The following is a 23,620-nucleotide window of genomic DNA, read 5'->3' as shown; positions in this document are numbered from 1 at the left end:
ATACCAATTTAATGCAACTATATATGCACGTCGGTGTGTGTGCGAGTGTGAATGTTTGGACTAAAACATTTGACATGTAGTCACGTTCAGATGGGAGATACAAACTCAGATACATATTCGTTGGTCAGATGAAGCAGCAGAGAAAGTTTTCTCGTTTTTGGCTTAAAGTAAACAATAAGGATCTTTAAAGGAGCTGCGATGCAGCTGGAACTAAAAACATATTTAGAAAATGTATAGTAATCACATAGATACCTATTTTGCAATTTAAGTTTCTTGTATATTTAGTTACCTACAAAATAAATAAAAACAAATCATAGTATGGTATACCATATAGTGCCTATTTATGAGTAATTAAATTTAATTTTATAAAGTAGTATTTGGTTGCATTTCATTTATGTTTTAAACTCCAGCTTTGCGAGCTAATATCTAGCAATAAATCGGGAATTTAAGAAAATACCAGCTTTGCCCTGCGCCGCACGGCAATAAATTCAAGTGAATGCCATTCCACAGAATCCAGTAGATAAATGCAAACTTTGCCTGCACTCCAGTTCTCTGTCATGAGATCAGTCCACTTGGAAGTGGCTCAAAGCATTCCATTTATCAGCGTGGAATTTTCGAGCATTCAGCAGGGGACACTTTTTCTTTTTTTCGTTTTTTTTTCCCAGCATTTCAGCCACACATTTTAATTACCATTCCGGCGATGTCCTGGCAACCAGTGGCTGCCCCACACTTCCAAATGAAATGGAATTCAAAACACAACAAGTAAAAAAGAACAGAGACAGGGAAAATAGAATAAAAAATAGGTACGAAAGGTGGGGGGAATCAAAAACAAGCGAAGGCAATAAGGCAAAGCCGCAATAAAAGTTGAAATTCGCTTCCGTTGCCTAGGTAAATGTAAATAATTAAAAACACCCAGCCACTTATATTTATTTATCTGCAGAATCCACAACCTCTTGACTCCTCACCAAAATTCAAAAAAAAAAAAAAAAAAATGGAAAAATGGGAAGAAAAAAAGAAAATAAAATACGCTGACACAATATCTCCCATTGATATCAATCAAAAAGGATTATGAATCGGTAAAAAGAGAGCATAAAATGGATTGGCCGGGGTGGAAATTAACATATTTCCACCCAGCCTTCAAAACTTTTCGCAGCAGCTGCCAATTGCCAGTTTGCTTTTCCTTTTTTTCCCCATTTCCTTTTCGTTTTTTGCTCAGCCAGCTGGATGGAAAATAAAAAAAAAAATATATATATATATATAAAAATCCCCCCCACCGAAAAAATATCCAGTTAGACACTTTGAAGATGTCAACGGTAAAAATTGTTTGTGGTCTCGACTTCAGGTGCTCGGTTTAGAATTCAAATTTCGCGGGCTTCCTCGTCTCTTTGCTCTTCCGCCAAAAACACAGCCAATAAAATCGTTTTAGTATATTAATTAAAAGCTCTGGGTAAATACAAAGCACCCCTCTGTCCGCCCCCCCAAACCCATTTCCAAAGTTCACAGCTGCTGCTGGATTGGATGTCTCGCTCAACAAAGTCCTTGCCAATTATTCAGACTTTGAGCAAAAAAGCCAAGGAGGAAACCAAGGGGGAAACTTGAGGAATGTTGAGCAACCAAAGGGCTCAACGGGATTAATTTGGATGCATAAATGAACCGATTCAAAGAAATGTCGTAGGAAGTTATATTTATGGTACTTAGATTTTAATCAATAGCTAAATAATGCTAGGAACTGTTTAAAAGAACTGTAGCTTATAATAAAAATATTATACTTTCCATTATTATTTTTTCTTAATTAACTTGATCTAAATTATAATTTGAGTTTCAACTTTCATTAATTAACCAGCTTGGTTTTTATTCCGTTTTTATTCATTTGCAAGGCAAAACGGGCGAAAGAAATCAATTGCAATAACGCCAAACGATGAGAAGTCAAATTTAATTTTTTTTTCAGTTTTTTAAGCCACTGGCATTTTCCACGTTTGTGTGTGTGTGTGTGCATGTGTTTTCCTGGGCATTGTATTTTCAATCTTTTTTTTCCAATTTCTGCACCAGAAGCGCGGAAAATCGGAAAAGGCAGGGAAAGAAATGTAAACCCAACGAAATTCAAGAGTTCGTTGTGTGGCTTATGTATTTTTTTTTTTTAATTTACTGCTGCGCTGCCACGCCCTATGACCCCCTAACGCCCCCTTTTCGACAGCCAGAGGGCAAGTCAATACGTTGCCAATTACCGTGCATACGCAAACAGAAGCACACACGCACACACACACACGGGCAGGTGGGAGAAAGTGCCAAAGGTGAAAGGCGGCAACAATACGCAGATGATTGTTAGCACATCGAAGTTATCGATAACATATGCTGCCAGGCGGGCCATCGCTAAGTTAGAGATGAATTTCCAAGTATAGGACCTTAAGTAATTTAACATGGACAAAATACTTACATAAAACCTTCGATATATGATATATACAGTAAAGAATCTTAATTTTTGAAACCAAATTTAAACAATTGGATCCATTAAACACTTCACTTCCCAAAAAGTACTGAGGGTTAATCCCTCTTCCCACATGGATAACATTTCCTTATTGGCCCAAAAAGAGAATGATAAGTATAAGCCCTGTTGACGTGAGATGAGCAAAATAGTGCCAGCACTTCGGGTGACGAAAAAAGAAGAATATGCCAGCCACTTTATCCTTGACTCTTCATCCTGGTCGAGATGCTTTGGCAGCCCAAACCAACGACACCTCCAGTTTGTTTTTATTAACTGCTGACGAAGGATTTACCAATCATCTGCCCTTTTGCACATACAAATTACGGATAGGCCGAACAGGAAAAGTAATAATAATAATGCGCAAACGAAAATCAGGCGAAATTAGGGCCGGGCCACGCCCCTCATGTGTATTGATTGCTGCCGGAAGGACATTGCAAAACATTGCGATAAAAATCCATTTAGATGCGCAAATAAGCAAAAATCAACAAGGAAATTGACTTTGATGATCGGACCGAGAAACGAAACGGGACGACACAACCAGACACAAAAGGATATATGTACATATATGCCAGTATATATGGCAGATGCCAACATATATACTTTGCCTCAACCGTTGAAATGGTGACAAATTTGCGCTAATTTTTTTGTCTTTCCTCTGGCGACGTCGTGCTTTGTGAATTCCCAACAATTTTGGGATTTGGCAAACGCAGAAAAAAAATGAAAAGTATTTAATAAAACAATTGTTTTTCCCCCGAGGATGGCGCAACACGCAATTTTGACAGCTGTCAAAACTTGACTGCACAACCGACTTCCCAGCAGAGCGTCAATAATTCATTTACTGACAGTTAAAGCAATTAAATTGGGTCCCCACATTCCACATCCCCCATCTTAAAGTCCCCGTTCCCGTTTGGGGACTTCTAACACGTTTATTTGCATTAAATTCGATTTGAGAAAATTCTTAGAAGTTAACATTTTCAAATTCCGCGAAGGCGCACAACGGAATCAAAAGCAATTTACAAAAACGTAGAATTTCAAATTTTACCTATATGGAAAAAAGATTAAAGAGGCTTAAAGTAAATATGTTTCATAACTAAATTCTCCCTGATAAATAGAGAAGCGAATTTATAGGGGCAAGTTTAAATATGTTAATTTACTATTTCATTGTGTAATAATACTGAATAAACTTTTAAGGGAAAAGCTTGACATGGTTTTTTGAGCTGCGAGTGATTTAAATTGAAAGCCAAGTGCCACTTCATTTTCGCCAGGCTATTAATTTACAACAAAGATAGCGGGGAGATGGGGAAAAATCTGAGGCTAACCGGAAAATGTCAAACGTTTCAGTGTGTGTGTGTGTGTACGTGCGTGTTTGTGTTGGTTGGAAAAACGAGAGGGAAACTGCAGAAGCTGGCCGACTGAACGATCCATATAAACTCATTTAATCAGCACAAAGCGTTTAATCTCACTAAATGTTTAAAACACACACAAGGGCAAAGGGAGCAAACACATATCAATCAGTGTTTGTGTGTGTATGGGTATATATATATATGTTTGTGTGTATAGTAGACAGTATGTGTACATGTGAGTACCTCGGCAACCACCGTGCAAATTTAATCAGTTATAATGCACTTCATCATGAACTTGATGGACTCTCTTTGGGGTCGAAGAGGAGCAAAGTACTCGAAAGCACCTCAATAGCTCCCCAATTTCGATTCAGATTCCTCGACTCCTTAGGCTGGTGTGTGTGTGTGTGACCGAGCCGAAAAGTAAATAACGATACACACATATAAAATGTATTAGCCGGGCAAGAGCAATTTACACAAGTCAATTGAATATTTACAAAGAAAACCAACGACCGAGGCATGCAAAACATCCTGGAAAAAGTCGACAGGAATCCGAAGGATGCGATTGACACTGCGCAGTTCAAACTCGATCGATTGAATGTGAAACACAAATATTTCGAGCATAAAATGTGTGTTGGTTAGGAGTAAAAAAAAAACAGAAGATAGGATTTCAGTTAAATGAGGGTATCCCTTTTCGATTTAACTTCTTATTCAGACTTCAAGGATACATATCTATCTATTGGATATACAAACATCAAACATACCCATCCTAAAAATGTATGCAATCCGAAATTACGGTTTTAATTTGTACTTTTAGCTTGTCCATATAATTTCATTTTTTATTTTTGCCTCGTTAATACAATTTTGATGCGCTCTGGTTATCATTTATCGGGCCAATTGCATGTTATGAGCGAGCGCCTTGTTTAATGTGAAGCGACCCATCTAGTGTCCCGCCCATTTTCCATTTAGAACACATTCGAGCTTGACCTGTCCCCAATTACCCGATAAATCGCCTACAATGCTCCCCATGGCCCGTCGACCTTTTAACCAGGCATCTCGTCCTGTCCTCCCCTGCTTCGTCCTTGCACATACATATACCCATATACTTATACAAATACCCATACGTATGTATAGCCATGCCATGTCGTGAACTCGCCCCGTGTCACCCATTTAATCGGCCACAAATTTTTAATTGACCTCCGTTGACGTGTAATTAATATCTGATGTTGGTGCTGCCGGCTTGGTCAATTTGTTGTTTATTTGTTTGTTGGCCAAGCTAATGTCGTTCAATCCGATGATTCGCCATCATCACGGTTGTAATTGTCATCATCATCATCATTATCATCGTCATCGTCATCGTTATCGTCATCATTCATCATCATCATTGTCATGGTAATTATCAACAAAGTGGAGAGTTTGGTTTCGAAATGGCATTGGTCTGCATAAAACCCTTAGCCGTTTGGCTATTTATAGGCCACATTTGGCCCAACCATTTTGGTGGCTGTGTAGTATATTTGTGGTATTTATTTATAGACCCCCCAACCCCCCTGCTCTAATCACACTCCCCTTGGTTGCTATCGCCTTGCATTAGCAGTTATGATTGCGCCATGAGTAGTCCGCTCTATTTGCAGTTGCATTTTCGTTGCGTGTTGCGTGGAATTGCGAGGCGCATTACGCATACGACACGTTGCATGCGACAATCCATTGCCAATTCGCTGCTGCCTGCAAACCCATTTCGGCTGCGGTTGGACCATTAAAACCGTTTGTGGTTCGAATAGCCGGCGAATGGGAGTGTTGGCAAGTAGTCGAATCATTGAATACCCTACTCCAATGAAGACCAACAAAATTAAACGATACAAGTAATTAAGCGAATTTGTGGAATGCAAAAGAAAGCAATATGTTTAAAGTACTTTCAAATGAAACTCAATTTTGTGCACTAAAATTAATAAATTATATACAAATAATTAGTGCAAATGGTAGGAAATAAATACCAAAACTTTGACAAAATCAGGTTGAGCAGAACAGAAAAAACATCTCAATTGCATTGAATTTCGGGCAACGCACACACACACACACATGAGGCACTCTCAAATGTGCATACATGCACACCCGTAAGACAGGTGATCCAAATTGATGGACAAACAGCAGCTGGTGATGATGAAGAAGGAGGAGAAGGAGGAGGAGAAGTAGGAAATATGCACGTCTGAAACGAGGGTAAAAAGGAAACGAATCAGCAGCCAACTACGATTGCCAATTTCATGGTTTTCCCTCCCAATTTCCCACAGTCTCCCATTTTCACATGTGTGTGTGTGTGTGGTGTGTCTGTGTGTGTGTATTTCAGTGAGAGCCCCTAATTGAAACTTGTCTTCGGCCATAACCGAGCAACATGGCCTTTAAGCCACAGTTATGCGAGTGTATATCCCACTCATGTATCATGCGTGCGCTCTGATTTATTTCCCATACGTATTCAAGTGTTTGCTGGCAGGAAAAGCAAACATATTGATCACCATTAGTGGAAAATCAATACGTGCATAGGCGCCAATCAGATGGACATTCTCTCTATTCGATAGTTAAAAATAGCAATAATATAACCAAATGTTTATATTAAATCGATTGAATCAAAACAATGCATACTAAGTAATTAATATGTTATATTAAGGAGAGCAAAGTTCAATAGCACTTGGAAATAATTAACTATACTAGCAGTTTCTCAACTTATTTATTAACATTTTTCAATGTTGAGTTACATACAAGAAATGGGCGACTAAATAAGTAATTGAAAAAGGAACAATCATTAATGCTCGGCGATTACAGATAGCGAAGTGGAGAAGTGTAATTCACTGGTGGTTGCTCCTTTTCAGTTAATTATTTCGCGCTTAGTAATTCCAGGGAGTATATATATATCTGTGTATATATCTGCGAATAAATGTGTATAGAAGCTACCAGGGGAAAAGGGCGACACTCTACTCATTAATCTCCCACTCTTTATTTGCATCCTCCTAATCTGTTTCTTGACATTGCCCCGCCTCCTCCTTTCTCGAAAACACCGCCCACACATTTTGTGCTCCATGGATCGTTGACGTGTCGCATTGTGGGCAAAATTTGTCATTTGTTGTGCGTTTAACATGCATATTGAATGGGCGTCCTGATAGAAGAACTTCCCATAAAAATGGGACTTGCAGAACACGTACGGCACGACTCCGGGAGCATTGTGTTAAATAATTAATTACAATCCATTAATTAATTAGACAACGCAGCGGGGGTCATTAGGCTAAGCAGCGCGGCGACAAAAAGGGGCCAAAGGACCAGGGACATCGGACAAAGGACACTAGGAAAACCTAAGGGCAAAAAAAAAACAGAAAAAAAAAACATGAACTGAGGGAAAAAAAGGAACATTTGATACGACAGCTTGTACACATAATGCGGCCATAATCAACAGCCGCATTTGTGCCTTTTTTTCTGCCCTTTTTTTCACTTTTAATATTCTATCAAGAATGGTGGGCTATACTCATATTTTATTGCCTACTGCCAGGCGTGAAATTATCCCCCCACATAGTTACATAATTAATGGCAGACGGTGAAAGTGAAAGTCGGGGGCATTGATTTATAATATGCTCTGTTTGTTTTGCCAATTGAATTTAGCCCTTGACATTTTGGAATTTGCTAGCAAGTTAACTATCTTAGGTGTGAATCATTTAGAAGTGTGTGCTTGTTGAGCATTCTGAAATGCATTGAAGTGGAAATTGTTTAACATATTACGTAGTTTATTAAAAAAAAAGAACACTAAAGCATAGTTACGTAAAAATGTGGCCAATTTATGATAAATTGCAATAGCCAAGCCAGCACATTAAATATGAAGCACATTTCGTGCATGAATTGAGTGACTTCAAAGCGAAACGAACTACCTTAAATTTGGCCAACACAAGAATCATATTCAATCATATGCACATTGCTTGCCGACTGCCATCTAATTTCATTCGCATCAAATTGAATATTTATTAGGTTCACGGAAATACGTAACGTCCAGTGTTCATTATGAATTCATGCGATGCATTTTCACCTGGACATTTCCTTAGCTTGCAACCCGTTTTCCCGGCATTTTCCCGATGACAGTTTTGTTATTTTTGGGCCACTCAGCATCGCTCGACTGTCAGATGTGGCATCGATTATGCATCAAAGCATAATTCAAACTGTCGCTTCGCTTAACGTTCGCCATGAAAATCAATTGCCAATTGGCTGGCTGGCGATGAAGGGGTGAAAAATGCTGAATACTGAATGCTGAACTCCGCCGCCGATGAGAAACTGAGCCGATCGAAGGCCGCAGCCAAGTAAAAACAATTGAATTATGGGCCCAGGCCAGGAGAATGTGCGTCACTTGACCAAACTGCCAGTGGCTGCTGTTTTTTTTTTTGTGGGTAAAAGTGGGTGGCAAGTGGAGCGTCAGTCTGATAAATGGCCATCAAGAGGTAGGAAGGTCCGGTCCCCAACGAAACTGAGTGCAGCTGCCACATGGCGTATGCGCAATGTGAGAACAGGCAAGGACCAAAGGACGAGCAGCGCCACCCAGCCACTGCAACAATTGCAATATTTGGCAGCAAATTTTATTGCCCGACTCGGCCCGGCACAAAATATCGAGTTCATTTATCAAATAGTCGTCCTCCGTGCTGTGCGGTGTGTGTCCTGCCAGCAAATTGGCAAACGAAACTGTTGCAAGAGCAGAAGAAAAAACAACCAAACACGGGAGAGTTTCTTGCCACACAGAATTTGCTGCAATTTGCCTTGCACTTGCCACAATTACTTTGATTGCTAATCAATTGCAAATTGGCCAGAACTATCAATATGCATTACTCTTTGTCTGATTGTCACATGGCCATCAATCATTGATTTTACGAGTGCCATTGCGAGCGTGGGAAATATAAGGAAATATAATTGACAGCTTATATATTTGCATCTGCGACACTCTGTCGCACTGCCGGAAAATGCGAAAGGAAATATGCGAGGAAATAAGAGGGAAAGCCCAGTGACATTTCCAAATTCATACACACTTGCATATTCCTCCGATGCATCAAAGTTGCATTGAAAGACACTCCTTTTCCGGCACGAAGGATTTGGGTATAAGTCTCTGGCAGAACTCATCGATCAACCTGTCACCTGCCCTTGCGAATGCCGAATGGATGTACGCAAAGTGTGCCGGATATGGAAAGAAAATTTTTTAATTTAATTTCACATCCTGCACAAACAGAACGGGTAGTGCTTTATTTCGTTTTTTCTTCTGAGCCAGCAGAAGATTTTCATAAATAGACGTTTAAATACAAAAATTGCCAGCCATATTTGTCATTTTCCAATGCAATCAGACAACAAATATTAAATTCAATCGATAAATTTCTTCTTTGTTATCGCAGCATCTATGCTGCTATATAAATATACTTTAATCTTATCACATATGCGTTTCATTATCTCTTCTTTTTTTTTTTGTATTACCCCATCGTCCTTTTACGTATTAGCTGTTTATGAGTCCTTGAAAGTTCGCAATTAGCTGCCGAGCAGAAGCGCCAATTAGCCGATTAAATTACCAGTCAAATCTCCCATTACACTCGCTCACAATCAGTCATGTTTTTTGGTTTTTGGTTTTTGTTTTTATCGCCCATTGCTCATCCCCGTCAGCAGCATTTTCCCCAGCTGAATTTTCCGCCCGAATCACCGCTCATCGTGTGTAATTATCGTCTGCAGACGGAGTTTCACTATCCATCTATTACCCTGACCCCCAGCCTCATTGTAAATCAATCTGTCAGTTAATAACGAAGCAACCTTTCATTACCCCTTCGCAGATTCAACACCACCACCCCCCCTTTCCACTAGCCACTTTCTTCCACTTTCTCTTTTTATGGGGGCGGGCAATAAGCGTGTGCAAATAGAAAGGCGGACAAACAGAAAGGGTACTGCGAAAATAAATGGTCTGATTACTTTTTTAACTAGTTTCAATGCTAGTTTGGATTTACCAAAAATACTATCTACAAATATAAAGTATTATCAGTTATATTAATAATATTTATAGAATTTTTGAGGCATTTGGTATACCCTCTTTTCTCGCAGTGTCCTTGGTCTATACATACAGCATATCAGAAACGCGACGGCGGCTTAATTAAAAATTGTAAGTGGCAGTAAATTAATTATAACCGTTGCCCGCAAAGTGTTTGGCTTGCAGCACATGTGGGCGGTCTTCAGCGGCGGGGGCGTGGCACAGCCACTACTTTGTGCCCTGCCGTCTCTATGTGATTGTGTGTGTGTGTGTGTGTGTGTGTGCGAGAGACGTAGTATCTGTGTGTGAGTGGAGGGGGTTGCACTTCAAAGGGAACCGTTTTAATCAAATTTCGAAAAGTGGCACCGCTTGTGATGTGGGTGAAAACGAATAGAGGAAAAACCTCCGGCTCCCGAAACGGTAGGAAAACTGTCGGAAAAGTCAGCTCTCATTACAATGAGATCTTTGCAAATTCTGGCCCTCATGCCCCCGCATTTCGCTCGCCCTTCACTGGAAAAGTCGCTCGAAAGTAGGCAGGAAGTTGAGGTCCCTTGTCCCAAAAAACCGATCTATGTGTATAAACCCTGGTCCATGATGGACCTGGACTGGCCCTCGAAATTGGAAATGCGACAAATGAAAGGGGCCGGCCAGGAATGTCCTTTGATGGGGACTCTCCTTTGTCGTCCGATGGAAGGGAAGCAATTCCGAAATCACTCTGGAACGCCATGCCAAATTCCCAATAAATTCAAATTGTACGTTAGACAAGCCTAAAAAGCTTAAAGCGGATTTCATGTGCATGTAGATGCCTTTGGCTTTAAATATAAATATTAGGGTAATTGTGAATGGACTCATTAATATGTATACAGGTACTTTGCCACAATTTCGATACAACCACTAGCCTAGTTGTGGCCTCCATTGGGGGAAAAAGAAAAGCATAAAAAAGGACTGCTGGCCGAACTTCATTAGGCGCCGAAAACATGAAGGCTAGTTCATTTCCCTCTCGAGGGTGGGCCGCAATCATAAAATGTTTTGATTCATTTGCAAGCTAAATTGAGGCAAAGCATTTCAACTTTTCCTGGATCGCACCTGGCCGGAGGCCGTTGGCTGCAAAGGATGGTGGGGGCGTGGCAGCTTCCGCCTGATGGAGGCGAACTATCTGGCACAGGTCCACAGCTCGGTCGGTGCTTCATTTTCAGCCATTGAAGCGTGCCACCGATTGAAAATTTAATTTCCCGCCTATGGCGTTGAAATAAAAACAAAAAACGGGGGGGGGAAAAAAAAGAAGACTGCCCAACCTCAGAAAGAGGAATAAAAAAAGGGAGAAAAGGAAGCTGTGCCACCGGTTTAGACCAGGCCAATGTATTTCCGTTCATATTCGAGTCCGGCAAGTGGATTTTGATTTGGATTTGGATCTGGACTTGGATTCTGGCTGCTCCTGCTCCTGCTCCACCGCTTTATTTGCAATAATCCAAATTGCCATGGCTCGATTCGTTAGACTGTATTTCCTGTTTCGACTGCCTGATTTATTTATTGAAGCATCGAGCAGGTCGACAGGTATCCAAGTCTGTCTGGGGCAAAAAAGCATGGTGCGGGTGGCCAAGAACATAAAGATGACACATAAAATCCTTAGAAGCACTATCGTTAAATAACACATGGTGTGAACAGGGCCCACCTATCGTATAAATTTCCACACATCACAAACTTTTTGACATTTCACCTACCATTTTCGTGCTAATCTAACTAAGCTGAGTCATTTTTCGTTATAAGATCATTTAGAAAATGAAAATTCCCGCTGATATCAGTAATCGTTCAATCGCAGGTCTCTCCAAACGACCGCTGGGCCCGCCGCATCGTAAAAGCAGTCTACCAAAGCATCAGGAGGTGAAGCGCCGCTTCCTGGAAATTTGTGATACGACCTTCTCGGAGGAGGTGAGGGCCGCCCTGCGCCTGCCGGCCTTCGATTCCTACGAGTGGAGCGATGCCGATGTCATCCATCTCATGCAGACCATGTTCGTCGAGCTGGGATTCATCGAGAAGTTCAGCATTCCGGTGGACACGCTGCGCGAGTGGCTCTATGAGGTCTACAAGCACTACAACGAGGTGCCCTTCCACAATTTTCGGCACTGCTTCTGCGTTGCCCAGATGGTGAGCTAACAATACAATCTAAAACAAAAGAGCATGCTATAGTCGAGTTCGCCGACTATCAGATACCCCTTACTCAGCTAGTGTGAATGCGAAAATAATTTAAATTGCATAATATTAAATATGAATTAATATCCGGTCTAGATATCTTTCACATTTAATAATTTATAAACCATAAGATCTTACTTGTTATGTTCTAATTTTAGTTTTCACTGATTATAAATTAACCATATGTGTATAAAAAGCTTGTATATATTTGTATATTTAGTATACATTCTTTGAAGTGAAATCGGATAGGCCATTAGGCCTTTCCACGCTCAATACAAGTTGTGTTCTAATATATAATATTTCTCACCACCCCGAGACGATTCATGTCGCAAATTATTAATAAAATACTTGAGCGTAGCTGGTATTGAAATAATAGATGCAGATATTTTCCACACCGAATAATAATAATAAATGCATGTACATTTCCATATAGATGTCTGGTTGGACAGACAAAGCTTGCAATCGATATAATGTGGGAATTTTTATAAGGCGCACATAAGTATTTCTATATCTGTATCTCTGACTGTATCCGGTGTCTGTGTGCGTGTGGCTCTGTCGTTGTGTGGGTGCCAACAATGAGCGGCGCTCCGTTGTATGCAATGCAAAAATAAACCAAAGCGCCAAAGGGCAATCCACCCAAAACGCTCGCACACACACGTACACACACGGACACAAACACACACGACACACACACAGACAATGTACGTGTGAATGTATCCGAGTGCGAAATGTGGCTTAGAGCAGGACCTATTTTTAGCTGCCAAGATACGCCCAAGATACGAAAGATACGAAGAATTTGTTTCTCTTTTAAAAGGAAAAGCCCGTGTGGCAAGGCGAGAGGGGGCGAGTGGAAAAGGCAAGACCGAGTGACTGGTCACTCACCCAGTATTGTAAAAAAAAATAAGAAAAAAACAGACCCCCGAAAACCACCCATTTCCACCCCAACAAAAAACAAAAAAAAACCCAACTGAGCACTTAGAACAGCGACCCACTTGGCTGCTCAAGTGCCAGCGGAACATATTTTTTTGTAACCTACATTTTTGGCAAATGAAAGTTGCCGGGTGTTGTTGCATCTCTTGCAGCGAGCTCCTTTCATTTTACTTACCCAGAAATACATACCCTATTACCAGTATAAGCATAACCCACAAGAATATGCATTACATAAGCTGAATAATATATCAGCATGGTAGTTTAGTATTTCAAAACCATCTTTTTTCGATTCTAGTATAGGATATATCATATTCGCTACTCTATCATCATTATAATGCAGTTCTATTTGCCTTTTCTTTTAAGGGTCTCATTTCATTTCTTGTGTAACATAAATAGAAGCTGAAATAAATTAAGATGCATTGTCACTGCAAGCTTATTTCAATGGCAAACTTTGCCATTAAGCGTCGCACTTAGTCGATATCCACTGTAGCAGTAACTTTTTAAGGAACTAAGACAAAGACACATACATATATATAGCGCATACAAAAAAACACAACAACCTGAAAAGCGAAACGAAAACTTTAATAAATTATTTTTCCAGGCAACAAAGACTAACAGGTCAAGGGCGGGCAGGTAAAGGGGGAGATGGGGGTGAGTGGGCGTGGCAGCAACGGTAGACTGCAAGTTGAAGTCAACAATATGGGGAAAAAACGAGGACAAAAGGACGACAGAAAGTCAGATAGTCGAGGCATCAAGTATACGCACGGTTGCCCCATTGCAAAATTGCTGCCACAAGCGCAACTATGACAATCGCATTATTATTTTTCTGCCGTTGTTGCTGTTAAATATGTTTGCCATAAACCGCATTATGTGCCAGACAAAAACAAAAAAGCAACACAGGAATATGAAAAAACAAAAAAACAAAAAAAAACAAAACCATGGCCACGCAAACAAACACAAACAACAAACATGGGGGCGCCCATTGTCATCGTCCTCGTCATCGGTGGCCAACTCACCTGCGCCCCACCTGTGTGCACTATTTTTATGATTTTTATGATTGTCCTGGCCGCGTAACGGTATTGCACCGGCCGAAGGACACTTGCAAGGAAATAGCCGCAGTCACGAAAAACTAGCCAATTGATGAGGACGAATTAAACTTTTGGGCGTAATTAAATTTTTTGTTACATTTTATTTTTAATTTCTAAATATGTTCATATTTCTAGCATGTTCATAAAAGCTTTTGTGACGAAATCGGCTTTGTTTATTTCGTAATAAAACCAGCAGAGTGAATAATTTCTTTTGTGGTCATCGAATCCTATTAAAATCATAAACCTTTATTGGTTTTTACAAAAAGTTGCACTTCTTTTTTCCCCCATTTGGGATTTAAATCGAAAAGCTGCGACTAATAATTGTAAGTGTGTGTGTGGGAATGCAAAAGCCTTTGGCATTTTCAGCTTTGGCAAAAATCCTTTTTAAATATGGCATATGAATCGATTGCAGAATGTTTGAATTTCGAACTACGGGTCAGCGTTTATACCCTTTCCGTTGCCCAAACACCCTATCCATTTTTATAGCTTTCCAACGATCCATATTGCGCTGTTGCGTATTTTACAATTCAATGGGGACGCCCATTTGCATAGGCGGGTTTTGGCCAGCAGCACAGCTGCGGTCGCAAAAATAGCACTGTCCTGACCAACAATAACGAATAATATCAATATCAATATGCTTATTTTTACACTTGCCATATAATTGCGAACTTCAGTTAATATGTTGATATATCTTAATAAAAACCATCTAAAATTTATTTTAAATATCTAAAATCATGCTGCAATTAAATGCCAAAATCTGGATTTTTATTTGAAGTTTTTACTAGGCTTTGGTTCGATTGGTTTTTAGGGTAATTGTTGAGTTTTAGTACTTGCCGCTGCTGTACATAAGTGCTTGTTAGGGGCATGTGCTGGTGTATGTGTGTGATTTGGCGTGTGTGTGTGTGCGTGCGAGGACCTAAAAGCCGTTTGCAGGACATGACAGTCAAGCCGTTAAGCGGCTTTCGCCCCAACTGCAAACAGGCGAACAAAAACTGAGCATTAAGGCAGCGGCAAGAGCGTAAATTTAAATTATTGAACCGAAGCCGCCGAAAAGCGACTGGCGGCTTGTCCTCTTTTATTTTTCCTTGTTTTCTTTTTCGCTGCCCCCATTTTCCCGCAGGGGCGGGTGGCAGGTTGGGGGCGTGACCGAACACTTTGACTAATTTCCATTGGCTGCACTTTTCATCTGACGCTGCAGTTGATTTCCTTGGTGTATTTTTGTCCGCTGAAAAGTTTGCCAACAAGCAGAAAATGCATCACCCTTGAGAGTGGGCGGCTTTGGGGGGGTGGGGGGTGTTGTGTTGCAGGCAGGGCGGTTTGAGTGGGTTGTTAGTTGTCTGCGTCTGTTTGTTGACAATGAATTTAGATAAACTTGCGAAATTCGAAACGCAAACAGCATTTGCATTTGCATAAATTTATAGCACCCCCTGCGCCCACGTTTTGTCTCCCAGAGAGATTTTCTTTTCACACCATATCCTTCCATACATATATACTCTATATATATATGCATATATATCTATATATATGTGTATATCGCATAGCCCTGGCTCTTTCTCAATTTGGTTCCCCGGCCCCTTTCACTCGCACTTAATGCCAAAGTAAACGCAATGGCGGCGAAAGTTGTGCAACAACTTTTACGACCAGAGACCCCAAAGTCTCACCTCTTTGGCCACCCAACCCCATCATCGGATGGGGCAGCACCCCCTTTGGCAACTTTAGTGCAAAGAGCTGAGTAAAGTTTGCGCTGCTTTCGCATTTCGAAGAGCTTCAATTGAACGCTGTTGAAATTCCTTGAGGGTCTGCGTCGCCCGTCGCCCAGTCATCTTCATTTGCAGCCAACGAGTTTGCAGCTCCAAAAGGACAGGCAGGTCCAGAATGCATTGATGCGACTGCGAGTTACCCTATCAATCAGAAGAAAAGTACTAGATATTATACATATGAAGGCCAAAATCCACAATGATAAACAAACTATTATCTGTTCAAAAAGTATCAATAAGTGTAGTATCTATAGTATAGTTTCTATAAGTATAATATCTATAAGTATAGTATATATAAGTATAATATCTATCTATAAGTATATTATCTATATAAGTAAAGAAAATCAAAATGCATCTGTCTTCGGTAAACAAATGATATTGTTGCACACTTGCACATCCCATTTCAGTAGTAGGTATTTCTAACTCCCTTGCGAAAAAAAAAATCTTTCGCATATACAATACGCCTTTCCGCTTTACAAGCATACAGGGTATTCAAAGGGAGTTGAGTGTGGCAAGAGAATGGTGCCTCCAGTTGGGGTAGATCCTGCCACTAGTAATTGCAAGGGTTTCGCAGCAGACAAATTAAGTTGGCACAAGGCGGTGGGCGAAAGAGTTCGAGGTGCGACAGGACCAAGCGATAAAGGTTATAGACGGTGGATCGGATTAAATAGGTGGAAAAATGGGGGAAATGCAGGGCAGCTTTAAGCCGCCTTACCTGTCTAACCTCGAACGGATAAGTTTAAATGTTAAATTGCCAAGACTAATTGCCCGCATCAAGATAAATGGTTAGATCGATGATGCTCGAGGGCCAGATGATGCGGTGCATCCTTCCGAGGGATAGAAAACGGGATACTGCTTACAAATCCAAGGGGGGAAAACCGAAAGCTGTATAATTAGCCGGGCGGAGGGGAATAATGAGGCTATTAAGTAAGAATGCAACTTTTTAGTGGCCACAAAAATTTGGGGTTGTAAGACAATTAAATAGCTTTACGTTTACTTCTTACTTCACGAATCAAAGTGAATGCAAAGATTAGAGATACATTAAATCATATTTAAACTATTACCATTTAATTCAATTATGTTTTTCAGATGTATGCCATAACGCGCCAGGCGAATTTGCTGAGTCGCCTGGGCGACCTGGAGTGTCTGATCCTGTTGGTGTCCTGCATTTGCCACGACCTCGACCATCCTGGCTACAATAATATCTACCAGATCAATGCCCGCACCGAGCTGGCACTCAGGTGCGTAAATCCGCTTCGGATTTGCAAATATATACACACTGTATACATATAGATATATATCTCATTGACATTGCGATATCATTTGCAGATACAATGACATCTCACCGCTGGAGAACCACCATTGTTCGATAGCGTTCCGCCTGCTGGAGCACCCCGAATGCAATATATTCAAGAACTTTAGCCGCGACACCTTCAAGTGAGTTTCAGCTCGATTTAAGGTCCTATTTGCCGGGGATTCGGTTCGGTGGCTTTGGGTCAATTAATTGCCGAGCATCCACTTTATGCGCGGCACGTACCGAATGGCATTGCATTAAACGCTCGCCCCATTGCCGTGGTAATTAACAGCTACCAGCTGCACTGCATCCAACCACCCACCGCCCACCGCCCAACGCCCATCCACCCCACCTCCCATCTCCAATCGCCCAACGCCCAGCGCCACCCCACTTGACCTCCATCGCCCACCCATTGTCCTGACCCAACCTGAAATCCATGCCAAGGCACGACTGCGAAATCCATTGATTTAATATTTAAAGAGCGAAAAACTGAGCAATTCTGTGGCGCAAGCGAAAATGCTGAACGAATGATACCCCTTTCTTATTATTTCATAATTAGGATAACCAAAAAAGGGAGTTTTTAGTTCAAGTTAAGATTTGGTTTGGCTAAATGCAGAGCTAATTTTGCATTATTTTAGTTGTATTATTTTTCGGATACTTTTTAACATTGCAAAATCTATATACCCTATTGAAGTTGAGATTCTCTGGGTATAAAAATAAGAATCGCGAAAAGCAAAGAAAGTTGCAACAGAAGAAGAGCGTAGTTTTCTACCGAATGTCCATGCTGCTATTGTTGTTTTTCATTGGTTTTTCCTGGGTTTCCCTTGGTTTCCCACGGTTTTCCACGGTTTTCCGCTTACAATATGCAGCCGGACTGGAATGGAATGAAGATTAAGCTGTAATTGGCCCGTACACGACATAATCCCAGTGTTCAGCTCGCTTATAACTTAACTCAATTCGAGAGAAAGCGCCAATCGAGTGCAATTGAAAATCCATCGAACGAACAATTGCCATTGAGCAATCGATTTATCGAGTAATTAAAATAAATCTCCGACGGTTTCGTTTGCTTAAAATGTCAGTTGAAATTTATTTATGTGTACGTGAACAGCACAGTTAAGACCATCTTGAAACAACTTTAAAGCCTCTTTAGATTTTACATTGAACAATTCAAACGAAATCGTAAATTAACCACTGAACAAAATGCGAAATAAATTTTATTTATGAAATGTAAACAAAATTAACAAGAGATATTGTTTCTATACTTTAAAGACTTTACTCGTACCACATTAATATTTGAATTAAGCTGCGCTAACGTGTTTTCCAATCACTTCTTTTATGAAATACAACTTAAACAGTTTCGATTAACTAATGAAAATGGCGAGGAAGAGCGCAAAGTTTGCTTTCCGCAGATTATACGTTTATATAATAAAGCTATTTGATGGCTTAGCGAAGCATTTTCCGCGCTTAACTGACCCCCCGCAACAACTGGCTTTTCGCATTTTAAACTCACTACCCATCGCTGCTTTTCCAGCATTTTCCTGCTCGCACTCCACTCCATGGTTTTTCTTGCAATTTCATTTATTCTGCGTAATTCTTCTTTTTTTTTCTTCGCATTCATTGCATGCATTTTATATTGGAAAATATTCCACAAACACTAATTAAGTGGATTAGCCGGCGAAATGCTTTTCCTCGACTTTGACTTGCGTGGGCGATGTGCATGGAAAGTGTGGGAAAAATCGCGAGCAATGAGGATAGTGGGTATTGCGAAATGAAAATGAAAAACGCGAGGCTGGGGCATCAACTTGATCATCATCATCACCAATGACAGGAATCATTATGAACAAGAAACGCAATCAAGGGAAAGTCGCGCCCTTGACAACATAACCGCCCCCCTGCCACACACACCCACACACACACCCACATTATCCGCCCACTTTCCCCCATTTTCCTTGGCAAGTTTGTGTGCATAAACTATTGGATACTTTTGGGAGTTTTTGATGGCAAAACTTGTCGGCAAATGCACACAATATGCCAGCCATCATCAGGCGAGTGGTTGGTTAAAGCGGGCGGAAAATGCGTGGGCGGAAAAGGGGGTGCAAAGTGGGCGGAAAAGCGGGTGAAAAGCGGGTGAAAAGCGGTTGGGGAATCGATGTGGCCTTTGCCAACCGTACGTAGACAGTTGTCGTTGCGATTAGTAGGCATGATTATTACCAGAGAATTGGTTGGCATGTGCATAAATTTAGGTATTGTTCCTGGAAATATCCAACTAAATAAGCAAATATTGTTATTCCATTTGACTCAGTAATAACAAGCCAGACCGATGGGAATTAACTTGGAAATTGTGCAATTCGAGTAACAAGTAACTTGAGTTTGGAAAATGCCATTCAACAATGGCATGGTCTACAGTCGCCTATTGGGGAAATACAATATTATAGTTAGTTAGAGATAATAAGGATTACTTAAAAACGCTTAAAGCACAACAATTTCGATGGAACAGCCATTGTTACTTAGCCAATTATGCTACGACTACGGAATAGTATCATTTAATCCGCGGAAAGCTACTTAAAATTCGAGTATCATATTAGCTTGAAACTAAAAAGTAACAAGTTCCGAATAAATCATTAGCCAAACTTGCATACCGACAGGCATGGTATTAAAATTAAGTTAATTTGATTAAACAACTGCATTGATCACTACTTAATTGCATCACAGCAATAAGTTAATTAAGCAGCAAAAGTAAATTGTATTTACATTCATAAACATTCATTTATTTCAAAGCAATAATGGCAAATATTTGACCAACTGCCAAATTCGCCGTATTTTGAATTATTTTTTATTTACCTTACATTTTGTTGCATATGGTTGGGCTGATTCTTTATTTATATGACTTTCCAAGTGGGCGGTGCAGGTGTTGTAGGCGTGGCATTTTACAAAAAATAACCAACTCTGCTACGCATGCTGCATTTTATTTGATTTTGATTGTGGCCAAACTGCAATTTCACAACAAAAAAATAGCAACACTTGTTTGTAAATGTAAAACGTTGGCCGAAAAGTCGATGATGCCAAAAATCAGACAAATAACGATAGAAATAATTAAATTTACATTGACCGGCGGCTATAGAAGTTGGTAAGAAAGTTGAAAACGTTAGGCAGCCTCTTCTTTGATATTAGAAAAATGTTTAAAAAGTAGCATTTAATTTTAACAATATCTTCTAAACTATACCATAGATAGTAAAAATTCTATATTCCTATAAAAAGTGAAAATTTTTTATTGTTTCTAGTTACTTTCTGGCTAAAGTCTAATTTATTTCTGCGATTAGTTTCTGTGATTACTTTAGAACATTAGTTTTAACATAAATGCCATTACCAAATGTGGCACTTGTCGACGGGATTCATGTGGCTGGTTGACTTGCACTGGAACGTGTCCCCGAATTCCGGCATATTGCCCAGGACATTATTGACCCGCTCGGCGTGGGCGGCATGTTGGTTTAAGCCCGACGTACTGGCCACTGTGCCGCACCAATTCTGGGCAAAGGCCACGAAGAAGGTACGCAAATTTGTAGCTCCACTCCGATGGCGATATGTGTCGAGGGCCAGGCGAAGTCCCTCGGTATCCGCGATGTTCTCGTTGACGGTTAGAGTGGCATTACTGTACCGTACGCCCAAATAGCAAGCGGCTCTCAGCCCGAAACGGATAATCGCCCTGGCCGACCACTGGCCATTGGCCAACTGGCCGGAGGCATCGTAATTAAGGCCATCCAAGTCGAAGGCGTGCACCATTTCGTGGGCCAGAATGTAGCCCAATCCGGCGGTTAGTTTGGCCATCGTGTCCGTCTCCTTGGAGCACTGCTGCTGGATAAGGGGCGTGGCCATCAGGCCGAGCGGCAACTCAATCCGATTCAACTTGAGGCGATAGTAGGCATTCACGGACAGCGGATCCGCTGGCGCCGAGGTCACCGGCTCACCGAATACCTGTCGGTATTCCAATTTGGCTTGGCTAAGTGACAGCTGCAATAGGTTCTCATCACAATTGCCGCCCAGTTGGGGCGTGCCAGGACCACCACCATTGATGGGATCCTGTAGACGTGGCGTTAGCAATCGCATGGCCCTCAGTTTATCACGAGCCAAGTTTCGTGTGACCAAATCCTCGTGGAAGACCTCCGTTTCATTCAGTACCAACTCAAATTGCTGCTTCAGATCGCGAAAGAGCACGACTATCTGCTGTATGGCGGTGTCATAGACATCCTGATATGATTCGCCCAATACCAATTCCATTTGCAGACGACCCAGTTGTCCGGGCATTAGTTTCCTCAACTGTTCCAGGCAATGATCCCGCTGGCTGCCCAGTTTTTCGTCATCATGTGGTCGCAATTCGAAATAAGCGGGTAACTGAAGGAGCAGCCAAGTGGACAGGACCATGGGATCCGAAGTGTGCTCCGCCAGCAATCGCTGCAGACCCTGTAAATAGTCCAAATCCGCCACCAGTAACAGCGTCGTTGAATCCCAATCGATACCCTCTAGGATCGTCTCGAAGTATCTTTTCAACTCCAGTCCCGGTAGCTGCAACTCCAAATCCTTCAGGCTCTGGGGCTTTCGCAGCACCAACGTCTGTTCCATATCGTTGGGCAATAGCTTCTGCAGACTCTTCTCGAATGCAACCAATTTCTCGGCCAGCAGAGCAGCTCTACGCACTCGCAAGCCCAATTCCAAGAGCAAAATCTTCAGGTAGCGCTGGTACAGGAACTCGTTCAGTTCATCATCGCGGCCCAGTAGATCGAACTTGGGTGGCAGTATGTAGAAGATCCTCTGTTCCGCCGACTGCCAGTTGTCCTTGACCAAGAGCCGCCACAGACCCTGAGCTCCGTACGTGCGCAGGGCGGCATTGGCCAGAACCCAATCGAAGGATCCTCCGGTATGGTTGGCCAGCACTGGGAAGTTGGCACCACTTCGTGACAGGGCGTCGGTGTAGGTTCTAATCGACTGGCCACTCAACAAGCAGCACCTGTATAAAGTGCCCAACTGGGCGGTTGAAGAGGTGTTGGAACTGGCGCTGTCGGTGGATGAGGATTCCTCTAGAGCTCGAATGAGCTGGAGCTTCATATTTGCCACCCACTTGGATCGCATATCGTGGGCACCGAGAATTCGCTGCGACGTGCTCGAATACCAATTTCCGCAGGCATACTGATGAAAATTCTTACACGGCTCCACCTCCGCTTCCATGTCGTTCTCCAATTGCTGCTGGCAATCCTGGGCTGTCGCCAGCTTCAGCAGCATTACGCCAAGGATCACTCCCAGCCAGGTGATCGATGATGGTGGTGGTGATGGCTTCATTGCAGCAGCTAACTTCCACTTACAGCGACGTTTGTTTACTGACTTCCTCTCCCTCGCGAGTCCAAGTTCTAATCCGTACCCAAGTCCGGGGTGCTGATAAGCCACCGATAACCGCGCCGCCTGACATTCAACGTGAGTCCGCCGATGTCAGCGGGAACGAGGGTCGATCGAAAGGTTTTCCCCAAACAGAATTCGCTGGAAAACATACGCATTTAATGCTACAAAATTCCAACGATTATTATTAATTATATGGCTTTGCTGTTACCCATTACACGAGTTCCAAAACCAATGCCAACTTGAATTTCCACTCAATGAAAGCGTAAATCGTGTGTAGTAAATCAGCTAGTCACAAGGCCAAATCATCATCAAGATGAAACCGGAGATAATGCTACCCGAATTCGCTCCCGATTCTCCAAAGTCACTGGGCCTAGCATTTACCGTTGAATCGGAGCACACGCGTAATCAATTAATCATCTTCCATCGACCCTCCCTACCCACCACCCTCCCTTCCTCCTGCGATGTCGCTCGATTTCAGGCACTTTGCCATGCAAAACCAAATTAGCCGGCCACCTTCAATGATTTGCCCTTACCCCACAAACAAGCACGCGTACACTGAGAGAAATACATACAAAAAAAGTTACAAAATGGGATATATATGGTATTAAAAGAGTTAATCCAGTAATAGGCATATTAGTATAAATGATTTTAATTTTTTATATTATTTAGTTATTTCTAGATTTAAAAACTAACAGTTTGGAATCTTAAGACTCAAACTTTTTCTGTGAGTTTCGATTGTGGAACAAAGGCCGCTGCGATTGGGATTTTAATAATGTTGAGAGTCAAGTTTACGCTGCCTGAGAAGCAGATAAAATTGCACGGAAATGAATGAAAGGGAAAAGCGCGCACAGAGAAAAGGAGATGGACAGATTAGCTTTTCGATCGATTACTGTTCGATTGTAAGTGTGTGACATTCAGGAGCTTAAATAAATTCCGATTATTGTCACAGGTAGAGCTAAAAATCGAATGGTACTTTCTTAACAGTCATTCCATTTAAATCAAACTAAAACATAAGTTTTCGCTTAACTTAAAATGAAAAATGATCGTATTAGATAGGCAATATTATATGACAAGATTTAGAAAGAATAAGCTTCTTTTTTTATATTTTATCAACAGTTTAAATTCAATTAAT

General features: G+C 41.4%; 2 protein-coding genes across 2 annotated transcripts in view; one reads left to right on the top strand and one right to left on the bottom strand.

Moving 5' to 3' along the window:
• Positions 1–23,620, top strand: part of LOC6725898 (high affinity cGMP-specific 3',5'-cyclic phosphodiesterase 9A) — a 44,602-nt gene that overhangs the window by 7,375 nt on the left and 13,607 nt on the right. Inside the window, exons 2-4 of the mRNA XM_039296970.2 lie at positions 11,661–11,986; positions 16,896–17,047; positions 17,136–17,243. Of these exons, the coding sequence (XP_039152904.1) occupies positions 11,661–11,986; positions 16,896–17,047; positions 17,136–17,243 (586 nt within the window). The remainder of the gene's footprint in view (positions 1–11,660; positions 11,987–16,895; positions 17,048–17,135; positions 17,244–23,620) is intronic.
• On the bottom strand, positions 20,346–22,487 carry LOC6725800 (endothelin-converting enzyme 1). Its single transcript, XM_002106760.4, has one exon. The coding sequence runs from the start codon at positions 22,429–22,431 to the stop codon at positions 20,464–20,466; it is 1,968 nt and encodes a 655-aa protein (XP_002106796.2). The 5' UTR covers positions 22,432–22,487; the 3' UTR covers positions 20,346–20,463.

This window comes from Drosophila simulans, chromosome X (genome assembly GCF_016746395.2).
Source record: "Drosophila simulans strain w501 chromosome X, Prin_Dsim_3.1, whole genome shotgun sequence".
Lineage (NCBI taxonomy): Eukaryota > Metazoa > Arthropoda > Insecta > Diptera > Drosophilidae > Drosophila > Drosophila simulans.
The sequence above is the reverse complement of the archived record's forward strand: the minus strand, read 5'-3'. Positions and strand labels throughout refer to the sequence as shown.